This window comes from Chamaea fasciata, unplaced genomic scaffold (genome assembly GCF_029207755.1).
Source record: "Chamaea fasciata isolate MVZ Bird 193981 ecotype frontalis unplaced genomic scaffold, bChaFas1.0.hap1 SCAF_1, whole genome shotgun sequence".
Taxonomy (NCBI): domain Eukaryota; kingdom Metazoa; phylum Chordata; class Aves; order Passeriformes; family Sylviidae; genus Chamaea; species Chamaea fasciata.
In genome coordinates, this window is record NW_027094086.1 from 1,481,070 (window position 1) to 1,502,589 (window position 21,520).

At 54.7% G+C, this 21,520-nt stretch overlaps 1 protein-coding gene across 1 annotated transcript; it reads right to left on the bottom strand.

Annotated features, from left to right (window-relative positions):
• Positions 1-2,812: 2,812 nt before the first annotated feature.
• On the bottom strand, positions 2,813-21,513 carry LOC136305534 (1-phosphatidylinositol 4,5-bisphosphate phosphodiesterase gamma-1-like). The gene is made up of 32 exons (XM_066208825.1): positions 21,268-21,513; positions 15,228-15,377; positions 15,025-15,118; positions 14,864-14,911; positions 14,046-14,130; positions 13,835-13,915; positions 13,707-13,741; positions 13,163-13,235; positions 12,967-13,068; positions 12,768-12,886; positions 12,606-12,691; positions 12,299-12,419; positions 12,040-12,208; positions 11,739-11,858; positions 11,454-11,561; positions 11,185-11,372; positions 10,803-11,003; positions 10,565-10,684; positions 10,120-10,303; positions 9,779-9,856; positions 8,433-8,536; positions 8,127-8,223; positions 7,116-7,182; positions 6,667-6,830; positions 6,455-6,551; positions 6,125-6,349; positions 5,356-5,504; positions 5,040-5,154; positions 4,763-4,924; positions 4,162-4,250; positions 3,877-4,061; positions 2,813-3,796 (listed from the first exon to the last, which is right to left on the bottom strand). Exons 1-32 carry the CDS (start codon positions 21,485-21,487, stop codon positions 3,745-3,747), a joined length of 3,888 nt encoding a protein of 1,295 aa, XP_066064922.1. The 5' UTR covers positions 21,488-21,513; the 3' UTR covers positions 2,813-3,744.
• Positions 21,514-21,520: the final 7 nt, after the last annotated feature.

Consider the following 21,520-nt stretch of genomic DNA (forward strand, 5'->3'; position numbering starts at 1 on the left):
AATGATTTGGGTTGGGAGGAACCTTAAAGATCATCTCATTCCACGGGCAGGGACACCTTCCCCTATCCCAGGTTGTTCCGAGCTCTGTCCAACCACATCACCTGGAATAATTCCAGGGATGGAGAGGCTGCTCCAGCTGGTCCAACCTGTTCCAACACCGTCCGGCCTCATTAAATTCCACATTTTCTCTCCTTACTTACGGGAGTGAGGCAAAGGATCAATCCTGCCTTTTAAAATTCCTTGGAAAAGGGATTCCCGCTCTGGCGCTGCAGCTCCTCGGTGTTGCTACAGCTCATGAACATTCAAATCATATGCAAATCACCTTGCGAGGTAATAAAGATTTCCAGCTTTCCGAGCAAATATTTATTATATCATTTATATTGAAAGAAATGCAAGTATTTGGAAGCCAAAATATATTTTGGTGCTTATTTTTTCAGTTAAATTCCGAAAAATTGTTGTAGCTAAAATTCCAGGAGTTTAATTCAACCGGTAGAATTCTAGTTAAATTCCAGTAGTTACATTCTCGTATTTAAATTCATTAAATTCCACTCATTAAATTCCACTTTTTACCCTTCGCTATCTCTCCTTCAATGATTCCATGGAAAATCAGGAGACAAAATTTTTGGTTCAATATGAAAAAAAGGCTGAATTAAAAAAAAAAAATAAAGAACCCTTTTCCTCACTAAAAGTGCAAAACAAATTGAATTATCTGATGAAATTCCCAAAATTAAACTATTTAATGAACCAAAACCCCAAGAATAAACTGTTTTTCTCATAAAAATTACCAAGAATAAATTTTCCTCATCAAGCCCATTTTCCTAATGAAAGCTCCAGAATAAACCACTTCTCTCATCAAAACCACATAAATAAACCATTTCCCTCATAAAAAAGCAAAAAATAAACACCTTTTTATCATAAAACCCGCAAGACCAAACAATTTTCCTCATCAAAAAGCAAGAATAAACCATTTTATTCACCAAACCCCAAGAATAAAACATTTTCCTCATCAAAACCCTTCAAGAATAAGTAATTTCCCTCATCAAAAACACACAAACAAACCATTTTCTTCCTCAGAAGCCAAAAATAAACTTTTTTTCTTTTCTCAAGAAAAACGCAAAAATAAACCACTTTCCTCACTAAAAACTACAAATAAATCCTGTTCCTCATTTTCAAAAAAACACCAAAAGTAGTTTCTTTTCCTCATCAAAGCCCCGGAATAGACCCTTTTCCTCATCAAAAAACCCCAGAGAACAAACAATTTTGTTCGCCAAACCCCAAGAATAAACAGCTTTTCTCATGAAAATAAACAAGAATAAACTAATTTCCTCACTAAAACCCCCCCCAAAAAACGCATTTTCCTCGCGGAAACACGGCAATAAACCCATGTCCTCATCAAACCCAAGCGCAACCCGGGTATTTAAACCAAAATGTTCCCAATTTCCCCCGATTTATGGGAATAAATCCCCATTCCCAAGGCGCTGAGCGGGATCTGAGCTCGACCCCTCCCCCCTCCCCTCACCGTCTCCGCCGCGGCTCCGGCCCCGGCACTTCCGCGTCCGGGCGCGCGCGAGGCCCTGTAGCCAATAGGAAGCGGCGGGGAGAGGAGGACAGCCAATGGAAGTGAAGGGCGGGGTCAAAAGGCGACGAGGGGGCGTGGCTCCGCACCAAGCCCCGCCCACCGCCAGCCGGCCTTGGGGGGGAGGCGGGAACTGCGTGAGGGGCGGCGGGCGGGGGGTATTTCCATGAAGCCAAATCCCTGTGGATTCGCGGGTGTTTCCATGATCCTAAAGCCCTACGGACCCTGGGGTGCATGTTCCCATGGACGCAAATCGCTGTGGATTCGTGTGTGTCCTAATAGACCCAAATCTCAGTGGATTCACATGTGTTTCCGGGGACCCGTGTCCCTCTGGTCCATGCGTGTCCCCACGGTGCCACGTCCCTATGGATCTGTGTGTGTCCCCATGGACCCAAATCCCTATGGATTCGTGTCCTAATGGACCCAAATTCTAATGGATTCACATGTGTTTCCATGGGCCCAATTCCATGTTGATTCACGTGTGTTTCCAGGGACTCAAAGCCCTCTGGATTCCTGCACCTGTGTCCCCCTGGACCCAAATCCCTATGGATCCAGGTGTATCCTGATGTAGCCAAATGCCTATGGATCTGTGTGTGTTCCCATGGACCCAAATCCCTATGGACTCGTGTGTATCCTAGTGGACCCAAATTCTAATGGATTCACAAGTATTTCCATGGGCCCAAATCCCTGTGGATTTGCGTGTTTGCATGGACCCAAATCCCTATGGATCTTTGAACCTGTGTTCCCATGGACCCAAATCCCTGTGGATCCAGGGGTGTGTGACCCCATGAACCCAAATCCCTATGGATCCACGTGTACCCTGATGTCCCCAAATCCCTATGGATCTGTATGTGTGTTCCCATGAACCCAAATCCCTCTGGATTCGTGGCTGTCCCCATGTGTGTCCCCATAGCATGGCCCTGTGATCCTGCATCCCCATAGCTGTGTGTCCTCAGAGCCCTCTGTCCCCATGGCCTCATGTCCCCATGGCCCTGTGTCCCCACAACCTTGTATCCATTGTCCCTGTGTCCCTGTGTCCTGTGTCCCTCTGCCTTGTGTCCCTTCTGGGTGGCCCCACCTGCCACAACACACCCCCAAGTGTCCCCACTGCTGCTGGGACAAGGATGACACACTGGATCTGGGACTACCAAGCCACCTCCTGGGTGACATCACCCACCCTGGGGTCATCGAGGTGGCAGCAGAGCTAGGAGGGGACACCATGTCACAGCAGCAGGGTATAAATATTGGCTAAATAGATTTATTTTCATACAAAGAATACACAGGTCTCCCCTGCCGGGTCACCCCGACCCCGGGGGACACCCGAAGATGTCCCCAGCCACCACTGGGCTGGCCATCCCCTCAGTTGGCTTTACTGGCAGGCTCTGTCCCCATTCCCAGAGTTTGGTGACAACTCTGGGTCACCTCGGGGACATCCCTGTCCCCTCTGGGACCACTTTGCTGCCTGTATTTACCAGGTGCCTACTCAGGTCACCCTGTCAAAGGCCACTCTGCCTTGTGGGGCACCCCCAGACTTTGTCCCCAGTTCCCTTGGTCCCATGCTGGGACATGTCTGGACATTTTGGGGTCCCCCTTGTGCCCTAATACTGTGGCTGGTACAGACACCCCCTCCCCCCACGCCATATGTACACGCTGGATAAAAGAAGAAAATACAGATATTTATAGCGGGGGAGCAAAATACCCCCCTAACTCCCCCCCAAAAGTGTCCCCTGTGTCCCCATCCTGGTGCCTCACCCCCAGACAGTCCTGACATATGTGCCCAGGACGGAGGTGGCCGGTCCTGCCCCATCCCGGGCCGGCTGGGCCCTTGTGCCTGTTTCCCCATCAGTCACGGGGCTGCCATGGGATGGTGGGACATCGAGAACGTTGGGTGAGGAGGAGCCACCCCATGGGGCCAAGGATGTGGCCACAAGCCCCAGGGAACATGGGATGAAGCTGGAGGCACCTGGGATTGAAGCCAGAGCATCCCACCTCCCGCCTCACCCCCGTCACAGGCACAGCTACCCAAGGTCCCCTTTCATCCCCCAATTTGTCACGCTGCTGTCACCCACCCCTGGGCGTGGTGGGAGGTCCAGATGTGGCCATCCCACCTCCCTCTGTGGTAGGAGAGGAGGTGGCTGGGGGAGCTCCTCAGCTCGAGTCCCTCCAGCTCAGCTGCGCTTGGTGACCATCTGCCGGTCCCTCTTCTTCTTCTCCATCAACCTGGTGGGGAGCAGGGTGGTGGCCTTAGGGACCCTCCCTCAAGAGGGACCTGCCGAAGCCACAGGGAGGGGACAACTCACTTGCGGTTGCGGACTTCGGTGAGCTCCATGAGCCGCTCCTGGGCCGCCCGGAGCTCGTCCAGGCGCTGCTGGTAGCGGGAATCGCAGCCGTTGGTGCGCTCGTAGCTGGAGACCTGGCTGGAGAGCTCGCTGGCACGGTCCCGGAGCTGCTGGATGGATGAGTAGAGGTTCTCCTCATCTTCCTCCTGCTCCGAAACAAGCGTGTGAGGCTGGTGGGGTGGGCAGGACACCCCAAAGAGTTGGTTTCCCTTGTTTCGGGTTTTCCAAGCCGCCTGGGTCACCTGCCTTGGCATTGATGATTTCGATGTGGATGAGGAGGGAGGCGAGCTCCAGGTCCTCGGTGTAGCTGTTCTTCAACGGCACTGACCGGTAGCCTGGACACAACATCACAACACGAGCTCAGCACCACAGCAGGGTCCGAGCCCCTCACCATGGCCAGGACTCCAGGGAGATAACGATGATGGTCACAGGGGGTTTGCACTAGAAGACCTTTAGAGGACCCTTCCAACCCAAACCCTTCTAAGACTCCATGACTTAATGATGGAGATGATGAAGATGATGATTGAAGGGGATTTGGACTGGATGACCTTTAAAAGCCCCTTCCTAGCCAAACCCTTCTATGATTCCAAGACTCAGTGATGGAGATCATGATGATGACAATTGCAGGAGGGTTGCACTAGAAGACCTTTAAAGGTCCCTACCAACCCAAACCCTTTTATGACTCCATGACTGAATCATGGAGATCATGATAATGATGACGGAGATAATGATGATTGCAGGGGGCTTGGACAAGATGACCTTTAAAAGCCCCTTGCAACCCAAACACTTCCGGGATTCCATGATTATGATGGAGGTGGTGATGGTGATGATGATGGAAGAACCATACCTGTTTTGAGGCCCTTGACAGGGAAGGTGGCTTGTGCCAAGAAGTTGGGGTCACTGAACATGTCCTCCTCATACACCACGAAGCGGAGGAAGGCGAACTCGGGGTTGTTGATGTCAAAGACAAACTGCTTGAAGAGCCAGACGGGGTTGAAGCCGTTGTCGGCTGTGGGAGAGAGCACAAATCCAGGCCCCATCACCCACGTCCTCTCAAGAGAATGACAGAGGGCAGAGTCAGGGTTGTCCCTAAGGGCGGGGACGTCATGCTTGTGGTCCCTCACCTACGACATCCGTCTTGTTCTTGCTGTTGTCATACTCGGAGCCGCAAACCTCCACCTCCACAAAGGGGCACACGATGCTCCTCCCGTTCTTGGGCAGGTGTCGGGCACCGAGGATCTGTGGGAGAAATGGGAGGAAGAGGAGGGTGAGGTCTGGCCACACTGGATGGAGAAGAACTCCCAAGGGTAACAAGCTCCATGGAGCAAATATGTAGCTGGAAAAAGTAAAAACCACCCCTGGCTGAGCCAAAAATAATGGAGGAGCTCCCATCTCGATCGTGACCACCTCAAGGTGGTCTTGCTGTCCTTGCACACTTGCCTGCAGCTGGACTGTGATGGGCTCCACAATCTTCAGGCTGTTCTTGTCGAAGGGGTCGAAGGTCTCGTCCCTCATGATGTCCGGCTGCAGGACGTAGCCGCTGCGGCCACCGAGCATGAAGAGCGCCTGGTTCAGCTGCATCGGTTTGTCTGTGGCCGAGGGGACAGAGCAGATGTGAGTGTGGGGCTCAGGGACCTCCCCAAGGTCCTTGGGCAGAAGGTCCTATCCTGCAAACCCAACCAAGAGCCCCCAGCCATGGTTGGAGGAGGGATGCAGCCAAGTTTTGCATGAATCGCTTAGTGATTGCATGGAGATATGCCCATCAGGATGAGGACAAAGATTGGAGAGAATCCAAACCACCTGTGTGCCCACTAGAATAAGGACAAATCTTGGAGAGATCATCCAAACCACCCTCTGCATCCCCATCAGGATAAGACAAAGGTTGGAGAGCATCCAAACCACCTCCTGTGTCTCCATCAGGACAAGGACAAAGCTTGGAGATATCATCCAAACCACCTCCTGCGTATCCATCAGGATGAGGACAAAGCTTGGAGAAACCATCCAAACCACCTCCTGTGTTCCCATCAGGATGAGGAAAAGTTTGAAGAGCATCCAAACCACTCGGGTCCCCATGAGGATGGAGACAAAGGTTGGAGAGATCACCCAAACCACCTCCAACAAGACGACCCAGGGCAGAAGCATTGGGAATGGGAATTTTGAGACAGCTTTCAGGGGTGAGGCCAACAACAAACCCAGGAGCAGGATTTACCGGGTGTCTGGAAGTTGAGGGCCACGAGTTGGCTCCCACAGATCCACATGGGCAGCGGGTCATAGTTGGAGGAGTCCAGGCGCTGTCCTTTGGGATAGATGCGGCTCAGCTGGCGGCGGTTGTACTGCAGGAACTTCTTGCCCTTGCTGCGGTTGGCGTATTTCTCCGCCTTGGTCTCCGGGAAGGACGACATGTCCCGGTAACATGCCTTGTCTGTGCCAATCTCTGCAAGCACAAGAGCGGCCATCAGGGAAGGAATGAGACCTGGATGGTTCTTCCCACCTGTCTCTTCCCATGCTCATCCCTTTATCCCACTTCTCCAGGACTTACTGTCCTCATCGAACGGCACCGGCCGGCAATACACGACCAGCTCTGAGAGCTCCAGGGCAATCTTCTTCCTCCGCTCCATGATCTTCCCCTCTTGCATCTGCACCAGGAAAAACAGGAGCTGCAAGTCTCCCCCCAGACTCTTCCTTTGGAGACACTAGGAACAATCTCCACGAGAAAGGGACCGTCCAGCCCCGTCCTCTGCATCCCCTCACCCTGGCGTCGGCGTTCTGCGTGGCCTCCCGGATCTTGGCCACCCACTCGCTGAGTTCCTCCTGCGTGTCAGCGGCCACGTCCAGTGACTGGGCTGCGTGGGACATCTGCTGGGAATGGATGGTGAAGACAAATGGTTTGGAGCTCCTCCCGTCTTTGGAGATAACTATAAGGACATCAGAGGGGGGCTTTACTCGAAGACATTCCCAACGGATGGCTCTGTGGAGCAAACGAAACCTCAGAGGTCCCGCTCCCAGGCCCCCACCAGCCCCTCCTGGCACCCCACCATCCATCAGGATTCTCCTCCTGTAAGGATCCCATTTTTTCAATGTGTGGCTTCAGCTTTGCATGCTGAAACACGCCCTTGGAACCAAGGGAAAATGTCCCCTGAATCATCTGGACATCCCAGTTCCTCCAAATTCCCCCCAAATCCATAAGTAGGGACACTCACCGACATGGCAGGATGGGACATCGATGAAGCCCTTCAGGAAATTCCCCAGGGGGCTGTTTTCTGATGACTGCAAGAGAGGAAGGAAGAAGTAATATGGAGGAGGCCTGTGGGTTACAGGCAACCACCATCCAGCCCTCCGAGTTGGACAGATCTGAGGAAAAGAAGGGAAAAAACACCCAGGAGATCACCCCAAGAGGTGGGTTGGAGCAGGATCACGAGCATCCCCCAGCCCCTGGATAAGGGTCTGGGCTGGTACAGGGCAGGGACCATCCCCCAAATTTTGGATAAAGGTCTGGGTTAGAGCAGGACCAAGATCATCCCCTGACTCTGTGGGATCAGGAACATCACCAGGATTCTGGATAAGGGTCTGGGCTGGAGCAAGGCTGGGAAAAAAAAAAAATAATCCTCCAGTTTTCAGGAAAGGATCCAAGCTGGAGTATGGCCAAGATTATCACCCAGCCTCCAGACAGAGATCAGGGCTGGAACAGAACTGGGAGCATCCTCCAGCTCCTAATAAATTGTCCAAGTGGGAGTAGGGCCAAGAACATCCCTCAGCCTCCAGATAAAAATCTGGACTGGACCAGGACCAAGAGCATTCCTCAGCCTCTGGATAAGGATCTGGGCTTGAAATATCCTGCAGCTTCCAGAAAAGGGTCCAAGCTGGAGTGGAGACGGGAGCTTCCCACAGCCTCTGGATAAAGATATGGGCTGGAACAGGACCAGGAGTATTTTCCAACTCCCAGAAATAGGTCCAAGTTGGAGTAGGGCCAGGAACGTTCCCCAGCCTCTGGATTAAGGTCTAGGCTGGGAGCAGGACCATGAGCATCCCCCAGCCTCAGGATAAGGATCCAAGCTGGAGCAGGATTGTGAGCATCCCCCAGCCTCTGGAAAAGGATCCAAGCTAGAACAGGATCGTGAGCATCTCCCAGCCTCAGGATAAGGGTCTGGACTTGGTCAAGGATCCTGGCTCGAGTGTCCTCACTCCCAGGGTCCCAGGGAGGTGGCACTCACGGCCTCATCCTGCTCCTGTGCCTGGGTGCCGACAATCTCCTCCACGTAGTTGGCCGGAAACCAGAGCTGCTTCTTGCCCCCGTAGTCCCCTCGCCACCTGCAAGGGGTCAGAGGATCAAGGCGAGCGGACAGATTTCGGGGAGGGGGGGGACAGGGGTGTCCCTGCTGCATGCAGTGCCAGGGGGTGGTTGGAGAAGGGGTGAGGGGACAGAGAAGGAGGCTGAGTCAAAACCCGCCATGGGAACATCCGGGGTGTCCGTCCCCTCCATGTCCCGCCCACGGTGACACCCAAGTGACCGCCCTCACCAGCCGCCGTCCTGCTTGTCCACGTTGTGGATGATGGCCTGCTTGCAGAACGACAGCTCGTCCTCCCGTTGTGCCTTGTAGTCATACAGAGCCTTCACCGTGCACTGGGGACACCGGGAAGAGGGACACGTGTGTCACCACCCAGCGTCTGGCACCCCACTCAGCCCAGCCCCTCAAGAACACATAGTGGAGCGTGGGGGCTGCTGACCCCAAATCATGGCATCACAGAATGTTAAGGGGTTGGAATAGACCTTGAAGGTCATCACATTCCAACCCATCCCACCATGGGCAGAGACACTTTCCAGTAGACCAGGTTGATCCAAACTCCATCCAACCTGGCCCTGGGCACCTCCAGGGATGGGGCATCCACAATTTCTCTATTCCAGTGTCTCACCACCCACACAATAAAAAAACTCTTCCTAAAATCTAACCTGGATTTCCTCCATTTTGTACCCATTACTCCTTGACCTATCTGCAGTTCCTGACAAAAAGTCCCTCTCCAGCTTCCAAATTGCTCATGGCAGTGGGATGGGTTAGAGGGGACAAGAGGGCTGGAGGTGACTGCGGTCCCGCAGGATCACCACATTCAGAGCAGATCAGACTCATTTTTTGGGACCATCCCCAATGGTTTCTCCTAGTGCACTGAAGGGTTAATCCTCTGATATTACCACAGTCCCAGGAAAAAACCCCTCTGGGTTAAGTTTTCCTTTGTGTGGTCTTACCTTGCTGCAAAGGGACCATTAAAGCACCAGCAGTGCTGGACCATGGGATTGTAGGATCACAGGAAAGGAACCTTAGGGCTCCAATCCAGCCTCTCCCAGGGTCAACTCCAAGATATGTCCAGTCACAAAAACCACCAAGGATGGAGACTGGGTCAGCTCCAAGACCCGCCTAATCCCAAAAACCTCCAAGGGTGAAGCTTGGATCAACTCCAAGAACAAGCAAGTCCCAAAAACCTCTGAGGATGGAGACTCCACCACCTGGGAATTGACCCTAGACCTGCTTTTTAGGGGTTCCCCAGTGCAAAGGGATTTCCTTGCTGTTGGGGCAAACTTCTGCCGGGTCCCTGCTCCAGGATGGGGTCTCTCCAGCCCTGTTCCCCACCACACTGTGACAGTGCTGTCACTGTCACTTGGGATTGTCCCCAAGTGACGATGATGTCGGCCGGGTCCAGCTCCAGCATCACTTGAGGCTCAAAAAAACCCCGAACACAACATCACCACTTCTCCGGTCAGCAGTGGTGGGAGGTGTGATGGATCTGGGGAAGGACCACCCAGGAACCCCAGCACTCCAATTGCCATATCCCACCACCCACCACTTCCCAGGATACCAGCTTGGCCCCTTACCCTGGCCATTGGCATCTTGTTGGCCTCCACGTAGAAGTGGGGAGTCCGCACCTCATACAGGGCTCCATAGTCCAGTTCCTGCAAGGAGAAATACCTGAGAGGGTCACCTGGATGTGGGCAGGGGTTATGAGGGGATCAGAGGAGGTTGAGTGGGATCTAATATCCCTTTGCAACTTGTTGGAAAAGGGAATTATGGTGGAATTTTTAATGCTGGATGATGACTATGGGACAAGCTTGGCCGGTTCCAGTTGGGCTCCAACCAAAATTCTGAAAGATGGTGGAGCTGAGGATAGGGCTCATGGAACAGAACCCACACCATCCCTACTGCTGGGAGAACTCACAGTGGTGCCCATCTTCTCCAGGGTCTCCTCGTTGATGGGGTAGCGCAGCTTCATCTTGCGGTACAGCGGGTGCTTCTCGTAGTAGCTGATGAGGTCCACGAGGCTCTCGAACTCGGCTGAGCTGCCCAGCATGAAGAGCCGCCCTTCCTGCTGGATGCGGCAGTGCTTGATCTTCCCCTCCGCCCTGGAGCCAGGAGAAACGGGAATGGGATGAGTGAGGGGTGGCTGGATCCTGGCTCCATGATGGGGATGGATGGGAGGTGATGCTTGGGGATGCCACCAAGGTGACCACCCTGAGGACGTCATGGAGAGGGTTTCCCCTTCATGGCACCATCACGTGTCTCACTGTGTCACCCACAGCAGGCGCCTGCCACCCAGCTCGGGGTCACAACAGACAGTCCACAGCTTGGCCAAGCCCAACTGGCCTCGTGGTGGCCACACTCACCGGAAGGAGATGGCGTAGGAGTTGGGTTCACTGCGCTTCCGCACCAGGAATGCTCCATCCCGCGGGACCCGCATCAGCATGTGCTCGGCCTGGAGACGCGTCAAGCTGGCATGGTACCACCTGGCCAGGGAGAACACGGAGACGGGGGGCTGGCACCGGCATCTCCACACCCTGCTGGGGCTGGAGGAGGCTGGTGGACCCATGGGATCAAGCGTGTGGGGACTGGGAGGATGCTCACTCTTTGCTCTCATGGGCGTTGGGTTGGGGGACGGGGTCGGTGAGGCGCATCTCAAACTCGTTGCAGCGCAGTGGCACCTCCCGGTAGTGGCAGATGAGGCTGTAGAGGCTGTCGAAGACCAGGTTGTCTGTCAGGTAGAACTTGGTGGCCCCAGCCTCCTGCCGCGAGTGGATCCGGCAGTGCTGCACCCGGCTGGACCTCCTGCCACGCGGGTGAAAGAAAGCCAAGTCAGTCCGGGTTCACATCCTCACCATTCCATACTTTGAATGTCACAAAAAGGTGACATTCCTCCCCCAAAAGCCATTCCAGCCACCAAAAACAGGCATTGACCGGAGGGTCACCCAGGGAGGGTGGGATCCTGCCTCTCTGCTGCAGCCCCTACCAGAAGGAGAGGGTGTAGTCGCCCACGAAGGTCTCGCTCTCGCGCACCAGGAAGGTGCCGTCCTTGCCGCCCGTCTCGGTGCAGTACTCGTGCAGCAGCTTCTCCGCAATCTGTCGCCCGTCACGGCCACCCCCGAGCTTGCCGTGGAACCACTTCTCCGTGAAGTGCAGCTCGTTGTTGTTGAACTCCTGCAAGTTCATCCCAAAGTGGGCGTTGCCACCCTGTCACCCGCCCCACGGAGTTGTCACCTCGCCCTGCCCCTCACGCACCTCCTTCTGCTCCACCTCCTCTTCATCCTCGTTGAACTGGTAGCGGGATGTCTCCTCCGAGTAGTAAATCTTGTTGCTTGTCAGGACAAAATAATGAGGGCTCCAGGTCTGGAAAGGAGGAAGAACATCGGTGGGGTGAAGAAGAGGATGACAGAGAAATAGAGCTTTGGGATGGGGTTTTTAATGCCTTTCTTCCTGCTCACAGTATCACAGTGAGTCTAGAAGAGCCCATCCCAAACCTCAATGTCTGACAGATCCCACTCAGCCCCTGGGGGCTTTCCTTACGTGGTCGATGGGGTCTTCAAGGTAGAGAATTCCATTCTTGATGGAGTTGCTGATGTCGTTCTCTGAGTAACTGGCAGTGGAGACCTCCTCGTACAGGTTCCCTTCGACCAGTTTCTTGTGCTGGGGGACACCCAGGGAGGGGAGCTCAATGGTGGCCATGGTGCGCCTGTCACACCGAGCTCCCAACCCTCAGGATCAACCTCCCACAGGTCCCTTCCCACCACCCCTTGACCATCTCCTGGTGTAGAACCCAACACAATTGGCGTCCCTCCAGCAAAGATGGGTTTTGTCTGCTCCACACCTTGATTAGGATTTTCTTCTTCAGCTGGGTGGGCGAGGGCAACTCATCGGCGTTGATGTCCACTGGCTTGGTGAGGAGCATGTCCCCAAAAACCTTCTTGAAGTGGGAGGCCATGTTCCTCTGCTGGACGATGCTGCAGTGGTCTTCAATGGAGAGGATGATGGGGAACCTGGAGCAGGCAGGCAGAAATGTTGGCCTCAGGTGAAGGCAAGGGAGAGGTTCCCAGAATTCAGAGATCATTGGGGAAGCTGGGGCTTACTCAGAGGTGACGAAGGCGTGCTCCTTGATGGTGTGCAGCACATCCAGGAATTTGATCTTGGAGGTGAGCGTGTGGCCGTGGTAGATGATGGGGAGATCGTCCGGGCCATCCCAGCAATCCACTGAGAAGGAAAACACCTTGGTTAATTCATGTTTGCCACCAGCTAAGTGCTGGGAACCATTTTTTGAGCACCCAAATGACAGGGAAAGACCCTCTGCCCTGATCCCATGGGATAGGGGCAGGGAATGGTCTGTTTGATGGGACATGAGGGGTTCCAGCATCCCCGTGAAGGGCTGGTGGGACTCACACTCGATGCAGCGGCAGCCCATCCGCAGGCACCGGGCATACGCTTCCAGGGAGGACTCACTGGAGAACTGGTCTCCTGTCAGGTACCTGCAGAGGAGAGACAAGGATGATGGGATGCTCATGGATGTCCCCGAGGAACGCCCATGTGAGGAAAATTCCTTACGTGTTGTGGGATGAGGAGATCCAGTACTGGGACAAGGGGTGGTTCATCTCCTCGGGCACCACGCGCTCGTACTTAGCATCCATCACCATGTTTTCCTTGGAGAAGAGGTATGTGAGGAACTGGCGGTGGAGAAGCAGAGAGGTCAGAGCCTGATGGTGCTGGGGAGATCCCTGTGGGGACGCTGTGTGGGGCCACCCACCTCATCCAGCTGGAAGGAGGGATCCGACGCCTCGTTGGAGCTCTCCTTGAGGTAGGAGCACATGTAGTCCCGCACCATGCCCACGTCACTGGCCCAGGATTCCTGGGATACAAACATGGCTGTTGTTAGTGGGGGAGCTGGGCTGGAGCATCCCATGGGAGTTCCTCAGGCTGCAGAGTTCTCAGGGAAACCCCACCTTCTGGTCATGCAGCAGGAACTTCTGGAAGTCATAGAGGGACACTTGGCACAGCTCAGGGCGGTCCACGTTCCTGGGACAAGGAGCAGCCACCAGTGAGGAGCAGGAGAAGGAATTGGGATAGATCCCACGGCAGAGTTGAGGCCATCGGTGCCCATCTGCAGCTCAGCCTCCCCATGACCCCCATTCCCACCAGTCCCTCCACCCTGTGGCTGGGAGAGGCTGGCACCAGCTGGAATGTGCAGCATTGTCCGAGGATACTGGGAGGAGGGCAGGGTGACGTCCCTACATCCCTGACAGCCATCCCATCTCCCATCCCTGCTCACCCCTTCTCCCATCCCTGTTCCTATCCTTGCTTCCTTCCCAGCTCCCCTCATTGCTCCCATCCCTTCTGCACCCATATGCCCATCCCTGCTCCCATCCCCTCTCCTATGCCTTCTCCCATCCCCATTCCCATTCCCTGCTCTACCCCACAGCCTGGCTGTATTTCCCACTCTATGGATCCAACTCAGCATATTGATTGGGATGGGAGCTGGGAACTCACCGCAAGGGGAAGGAGAGCTCCAGCTGCTCAATGACCTGGAAGGCAGAGAAGGAGTCCAGGCTTAGCTGGAAGGGGACAACATCCTAGAAGGATGGGGGACACTTGGGAGGCCAAACCATGGATCTTACCGACTTCTGGGCATCAAACATCAGGTTTTTGTAGAACTGGATGAAGTGGGAGAAAGTCATCTCATTCCTGGCTTCCACTTCCTGTGGGAGACGGGGCTGGATGAGAGTGGGGCCACCTGATTGGAACCAGTGACACCACAGTGGCCCCAGCCCATGTGGGGTGGGTTGAAAAGCATCTCCCTCATAGCTGGGGTGTCCAGAGGGTCCTTACCACGAGTTTATCCCGCAGGAATCTCATGTTGGGAACGCGGTAGTTGACCTGGGGCAGCATCGCCTTCAGGTCCTTCACCGTGATGCTGCCAGAGGGAAAACCAGAGTCAGGGGACTGCCAGACCTCTGGAAGAATCTCAGCTCCCAACACCAAGGGTCCCGCCCCAAATCTTGGTGCCTGGCATGGGGATCCCACCCTCCTGGCCTGTGGATCCCTGCAGTGGTACAGAACTCAGGGAAACTGCGGATCTCTCATCTGGGGAGGTGTCCAAGGCCAGGCTGGATGGGGCTTGGAGCAACCTGGTCTAGTGGAAGGTGAAACCAGATGATTTTTCATGCCCTTTCCAATCCAAACCATTCCATGATTCCATGCTTCTGAGATTAATTATGTGGTGTCTGTCATGAGTCTGAGCGGAGGGACAAGGAGAGGAAGCACATTCAAGAACCAATCAGGTGCTATGAGCCATCATCCTACTTGGAGGCGATGCCCATTCCCATCCCCATAACAATTTAAATCCAAATTCCTTTGTTTTGGGGGTTTTCATGTATTGGGAAGATAATTATGGGCTGCATTAATGGCCTGGCCCCTCTGGCACTGGTGAAAATGTGGCACTGGGGATGGGTCCCAGTGGTCCTCATAATCACAAGGATGTGACCTGCACCCAAATCTCTGATTTTTGGTGCCTTCAAGCATCCCAAAAACCCTGCTGCTCCCTTGTCCCACAAACATCACCCCCAGCCTGGCTCAACCTCAAGATTTGGAATGCAACAAGTGGAATATGGTCCTGCCCAGCTAAACCCACCATGCTGGTGGCTCACCTGCCTTCCCTTGCCCGGTCCATCCCATCAAACTGCTTCCGTAGCCACCTGGGAAGGAAGGGAGGGACAGACAGTGCTCAATCCCAAAGAGGACCAAGCCTGGGGCAGATTTTCTTCCCAAAACAGGGATCAGGAACTGGGATCTGCTGGTCCTTCCTCACCTCTCGATCTGCAGTGGGGTCTGGGCTCTCTGGGTGTCAGCCACCAGCCAGTTGAGCCCCGTTATCCATAGGTTGATGTCCTCCTCGCAGAAAGCTGTTGGAGGAAGAGGAGGGCAATCAGGTTGGGATGGGGATGATGGGATGTTGGGAAGGGGGTGGGACCCCAAGGATGGACACAAGGAGTGGGGAGGGACCCAACGCACCGGCCACGCTGAGCGTCCGCAGCCTGAAGTCCATCCCGTAGAGGATGATGAAGCACATGGTGAAGTCCAGCTTGCGAGCGTCCTCGGGGTAGCGCTCGAAATCCCGGGAATTCTTCCCCAGGCGGATCTCCTTGATCTCCCGAATGTCGACTGTGGGGAGAGAGGAACGTGAAACCGTCCCCTGCCACCACAGCCTCACGTGAGTGGCTCAGGGAAGCGGGAATTCCAGGAGAACATGTGTCCTCTGGAGAACTTTGCTCCTAGGATGGGATACCCTCAGGAGTGTGTGGTGGAATTATAGGTGCTGTGGCCACGTGTCTTTGAGGGATTCACGTCCCCAGTGTCCTCCAGTGATGTGTGATGGCACCACGGGTGTGGCATGTCCTTCAGGGAGCTGTGTTCCCAGGAAGGGATGTCCCTGTGGCACCGCCTGCTGGAGCGGGATGGCACCAGGGTGCCACGGCCTTGTGTCCTCCAGGGATCTGTGTCCCGGGATGTCCCCAGGATGGGGTGTCCCAGGATGTCCCCAGGACGGGATCCCTACGGTGCTGCTGCTGCTGCTGAGTGACACCACCGTGGATGCCATGGCCACCTTTCCTTCAGGGAATCATGTCCCCAGGATGAGGCATCTTCATGGCACTGCCAATTGGAGTGGGATGGCACCAGGGTGCCATGGCCTTGTGTCCTCCAGGGATCGGTGTCCCAGGATGTCCTCAGGATGGGGTGTCCCAGGATGTCCCCAGGATGGGGTCCCTGCAGTGCTGCACTGCTGCTGAGTGACACCACCACGGATGCCATGGCCACCTGTCCTACAGGGATCTGTGTCCCAGGATATCCCCAGGACGGGGTCCTTGCAGTGCTGCTACAGCTGTGCGAGAGGACCAGGATGACATAGCCACATGTTCCCCAGGGATCCGTGTCCCAGGATGTCCCCAGGATGAGATCCCTGCAGTGCTCCTGCAGCTGAGTGACAGCACCATGGATGCCACGGAAAAGTGTCATCCAGGGATCTGTGTCCCAAGGACAGGGTGTCCCCGCAGCCCTGCCTCCATGTGCCTGATGGCCCCTCAGCCCTGTGTGCTCTCCAGGAACTCGTGTCCCCAGGACGTGGCATCCCAACAGCGCTGCCCACTCTTTTCCCAGCTTTGTGGCTGCCACGCATCCTCCAGGCTCATCCCACCCCATCCCAACCAGCAAATCTCCAGCCACCTCGTCCTCCCCAAGCCAGACCCTGTGCTGGGATAGGCTGAGCTCGTGTTTTCCTTGGAGAAGTCTTCCCCAAAGTGGCAATTTGGAGCTCCGGCAGCCGGGACCACAGGGCGTTGCTTTCCTGCTGCTCTGCTCCCTCATTATCCCGCTAAATAAAGCTCCAATGGTGGTGGCAGGGCCGGGTTTCCGGACCACGCTCTTCCTCACTGCTACTCCACCAAGGGAGATTTCCAGTCTTCCCAGTGGACACATCCCACTGGGAGCAAGAATAATAACTTAATATGAGGAAAAACACACAAAATTGTTCTTGATCCCACAACCGTCACCCCCCGGGCAGGTTTGTCCTCTGGGAATGAACCACTGACACCGGAAAAGGGCTTTGTGTGACCCAGGGTGGCCAGACCACCTTGCCAGGGGTATTGTCCTGCCGAGGAAATGGGTCATTTCCCGGAGAATTTCCAGCCCGGCCGTGTTTCCGATGTGGTGGTGGGGAAGGCTGCAGACGTGCCTTGGTGGAAACCCTCAGCCGAATCCAAAGGGGGGGATCCAAAGGGGAAAGAAAAGCTGAATGCAGGGAGGAATAAGGGACGAGGGAGGAATCAGGCTGATTAAGCAAGAAATGAGGGGAAGAATAGTTTTTCTTGGCGGAAAAGCTCCAGAAAACAGTGGAGGCTTTATCCAGCTTTCTTTTGCTGGATGACCGCAAGCCAAATTTCATGGATCAGAGTGGGATTTTAGCACAAGTGGCACACAGGAGCTCTGCACCCCGGCAGGAGCTTTGTTTTGGGACAAGATCTCAAGGAATGAAACTCTGTTGTCTCCGCATGGCTCCTGTGGCTCACAGCAAACCCTCTTCCATAAGAACAGGCAGATTTTTGGGGATAAAAATGGGTTTATAGGTTAAAAAAACAGCCAAACCTGCCCATCCACAGGGTGCCAGGGAGGGGTGAGAAGCCAGTGGCTATCAGGGCTTAGCTAAAAAGTTGCAATGCTGCCATTCCCTGGATTTAACTCCTCCAAGATCCAGCCTTGCACCTGAATTCCGGGAGCTGCTCCTAATTCCAGGATGGTTTGTGTTGAAAGGGACCTTAAAGCTCATTTCATTCCAACCCCCACCATGGGCAGGGACACCTTCCACTATCCCAGGTGGAAGCCAAGCCCCGTCCAACCTGGCCTTGGACACTTCCAGGGATGGGGCAGCCACAGCTTCTCTGGGAAACCTGTGACAGGGCCTCACCACCCTCACAGGGAAGAATTTCTTCCCAATATCCCATCTAACGCTGCCCTCTGGCAGTGGGAAGCCATTCCCTGTGTCCTGGCACTCCAGATCCTCGTCCCAAGTCCCTCTCCAGCTCTCCTGGAGCCCCTTCAGGCACTGGAAGGGGTCTGAGGTCTCCCTGGAGACTTCTCTTCTCCAGGTTGGATATTCCCAGCTCTCCCAGCCTGGCTCCAGAGCAGAGGGGCTCCATCCCTTGGAGCATCTCTGTGGTCTCCTCTGGATTTGCTCCAGCAGCTCCACATCCCTCTGTTGTTAGACCCCAGAGCTGGAGGAAGCTCTACAAGTGGGGTTTCACCTGAGTGGGGCGGAGGGGCAGAATTCCCACTTTCCTGCTGCCCACACTGTGGGATGAATCCAGGACATGGGGAATTTCTGGGCTGCCAGTCGCAGGTTTTCATCCACCAACACCCCCAAATCCTTCTCCCCAGGGCAAACAGCCCATTCCCATGAAAAACAGGGGAAGAGGGAGCGGCGCGGGGCTGCACAATACACCCGAGCAGCAGCTTCCTGGAAACCACATCTGCAGCGGATTTGCCTCGATCCTGTCAGAACTCTGTCTCCAAACTCCTCCCCGCATTGTCTCCATTGTCCCGGGCGATTAAAACGATTTGGAAGTCGGTTCCAGCTGCGAAAATCCCTTTTCTTTTCTAATGCAAAGCGAGCAGCGTGGTGCAAAAAAAAGATTTGGAATGGTGGGGAGATGATGGAGGAGCAGGTTCTGCCCAGTGGGATTTTAGGGATGCTGAGAGCCTGGGAGATTTTCTTCAGGCATTAGGAGGGAAGCAAAAGGGTTGTAGGGAATGGTTGTGCTGGGAATTCCTGCTGGACTGGGCACCTCTGTCATCCCTTCTTGCAGGACGTGGCAGCTCAGACCCTCCTGGACAGGGAAAACTGGGAGACCGTATCCTGCCAGGATCCTGTGGTGTGGTTTAAAACCTGGAACAAAATATTTCCTCCTTTTCCAACAGTGACAAATCCCAACTGGATTTTCACCCCCCACCCCCCCCCCCAAAAAAAAAAAAAAAAAAGTCCTAATTCTAATTATTTGCCATTAACAAGGCTGGAGGTGTCGTCAAACCACCTCTTCAAAATCCTCTTGGATTTTTCATGCTGCCTTCACCCCCCCTTTCCTTTAATTTCTTCTAAAGATCCTTTTTTTGGGGGGCTGTTTTCCACCTTGTGCTGGGAACTGGGGTCTGCTGAGGGCGACGAGCTGGAAGCCCTCCAGGATGAGGTTAATTTTGGAGGCCGTGCTCCAGGCGATTCCAGGCATGGACACGATCCCAGGCATGGACACACGGACACGTGTCCAGAGGCTGCTTAACAAAGCGTGTAATTATCCTGGGGGTCCAGGGGAGAGGCAGGATCCGTGTCCTGGCCCTGACAGTCCCTAACAGAGACATCAGCACTTCCCACTAATCCCTCTCCAAGCGGGACGCCGGCTTGAAGCAGGGAGGGGGGATTTCAAACAGGGCAGGCATGAGGTCTGGGAGATCCTGATACTTCCATAGAATCACAGAGAGTGGGAAAGGAGGGATGGAGCAGGGGGTGAGGATGCTCCAGCCCAGCACCAGGATGGGGATTTCTCCCACTCCGGACTAGGAAAAGTGAATGGTGGGACGGGATGGCAGGATTGCATGTTTCCAGAAGGATTTTCCTCCTTTTTTTCATCCTTCTGGATGACCTTGGAGGATGGCCCCCAATTCCCATGGGAGAGATTGGGCTGGTGTATGGGAAAAGATAGATCCTAAGGCTCCAGAGGGGAAACTGAGGCACAGCATCATGAGCAACTTGAGATCCTGACCTGGCAGCACATGGCACTTCCGGAAAAAAACAAGAAGCTGGAAATGTGTTATTTCCATGACTGGATAACAAGCTCTTCTCCATGAGGACCTAAAATGCCCCTCCAAAACTGGGTGCCCTTCCATCACCTCCTGCTTTCACAAATCTGCTCCTGTATCCAAAAGGTCTGGACAAGAATGGATCCTGTTCATGCCTGGGCTCAGCTCTGAGTGCCACCCTCCTTTTCCTGGCTCCAAGCTGGAAATCCACCTCAGGATCAGGCCCTCCAAGCAGGAGCTGAAGCTTCCTGGGGATTTTGATGGGTCTTGCACAGAATCAGCAGTAGGTGGTGATTTTTTTGGAGGGGTCATTCGTGATTTCGGAGGAGCCTCTCCAGGAAAAAGGCACCTCCCAAACTTCTGGGGTGGGTTTTGCCATCACCCAGGTGAGGTGATATCCCAAAACTGAGCTCCTTCCCTGCACAGGGATGTGGGATGAGGTGATGGTGTCGCTCCATGGCACCCCAATCCCAGGTTCCATCCACTGGATTTTTTTTAGCTCAATTAAAGCTTTGAGGTAACGAGCACCAAGACATGGACCCCCAACAATTCCCAGTGCTGTTGCACCAACAACCTCCCAACCACTGGTGAATCCACAGGGAAGGGTGATTTTTATGGATGCTCCAGTGGGGTTTTGGGGTTAAAAGCACCATGAGCAAGAACAGTGGTGGTCATTCCTTTCCCTCCTTGCCAGGGAGGATATAAATCCCCAGGGATGAAACGGAAGCAGCTTGATCCCACAGAACAACTTCCAAGGTGGGATGAAGGAGGCGAGGGTTGCTCAGTCCAGCAGCTCCTGATTTTATGGGGATCACCCTGTGGCCAGGCACCCCGACAAGGTAGGACATTCCATAGGGGGGAACATCCCACCGTGGTAGGACATCCCCCCTGTGGCCAGGAATTCCACAACCAGTCACCTCACCGTGGCAGAACACTCCACCACATCCAGGCACCCCACAAACTGTCACTCCACCACTGTAGGACGTCCCACCAAGCCCAAGCACCCTATAACCACTTACCCCACCATGGAAGGACGTCCCACCACAGCCAGGAACCCCACAACCAGTTACCCCAACATGGAAAAACATCCCACCACAGCCAGGAACCCCACAATCTGGCACCCCACCACAGTGTGGATCCTGACAGGGCCACAAATCCCCCAAGCAGTCTTCCCATGGTAGAACATCCCAACACAAGCAGGAATCCCACAGACAGTTATCCCACCCCTGTAGGACACCCCAACACAGTCAGGCACCTCACAAACAGTTACCCCATCATGGCTGGGAAACCCAGCACGCCCAGAAACCCCCCAGCCAGACACCCCACTGCTGTAGGACACCCCAACAGACCCAGGCACCCCACAACCAATTACACCACCACTGTAGGACATCCCAGAAAACCCAGGCACCCCACAACCAATTAACCCACCACTGCAGGACATGCCACAAAACCCAGGCACCCCAACATATCCGGGCACCCCACAATCACTCCTCCCACTCCAGTAGCACATCCATGCACCCCACAACCACTCAGCCCACTTTGGAAGGACACCCAAACACAGCCAGAACACCCCCAGCCAGTCACCCCAGTATAGCTCAGCATCCCACCAGCACAACCCCAGCCCCCCAACACTGCTGCCACTGATACTCCTCTGTCATCCCAATCTTCTCTGTCCTCCCCCCCAAGCCCTCCCTGTCCCCCCGATACTCACTGTCCCCCTCCACCTTCTCGGGCGTCCGGCTCCAGATGATCTGGCGCGTCTCCAGCTTCACCTGGAAGGTCCTTCTCTCCGGCCTCTGCGACTTCTTCTGGTAGAACAAGGTGAGGACGGTGCCCATCTCCAGGCAGCGCAGGATCCTGCCCATGTCCCCCGGCTCCATCCTGGCGTCCTCCAAGAAGCCATTGACGCTGTTGAGCCTGGCCATGGACATCTTCACTGCTCGGCCATCGCCCGGCGGAGCCGC

What these genes read in the sequence shown, in the direction of transcription:
- LOC136305534 (XM_066208825.1), bottom strand. Translation starts at nt 21,487, where the DNA reads ATGTCCATGGCCAGGCTCAACAGCGTCAATGGCTTCTTGGAGGACGCC. An exon ending in GACCGGGCAAGGGAAGGCAG is followed by an intron (nt 14,131 to 14,863) that starts GTGAGCCACCAG and finishes TCCCTCTGGCAG; the next exon opens with CATCACGGTGAAGGACCTGA. An exon ending in ATCTCCTCATCCCACAACAC is followed by an intron (nt 12,692 to 12,767) that starts GTAAGGAATTTT and finishes TCTCCTCTGCAG; the next exon opens with GTACCTGACAGGAGACCAGT.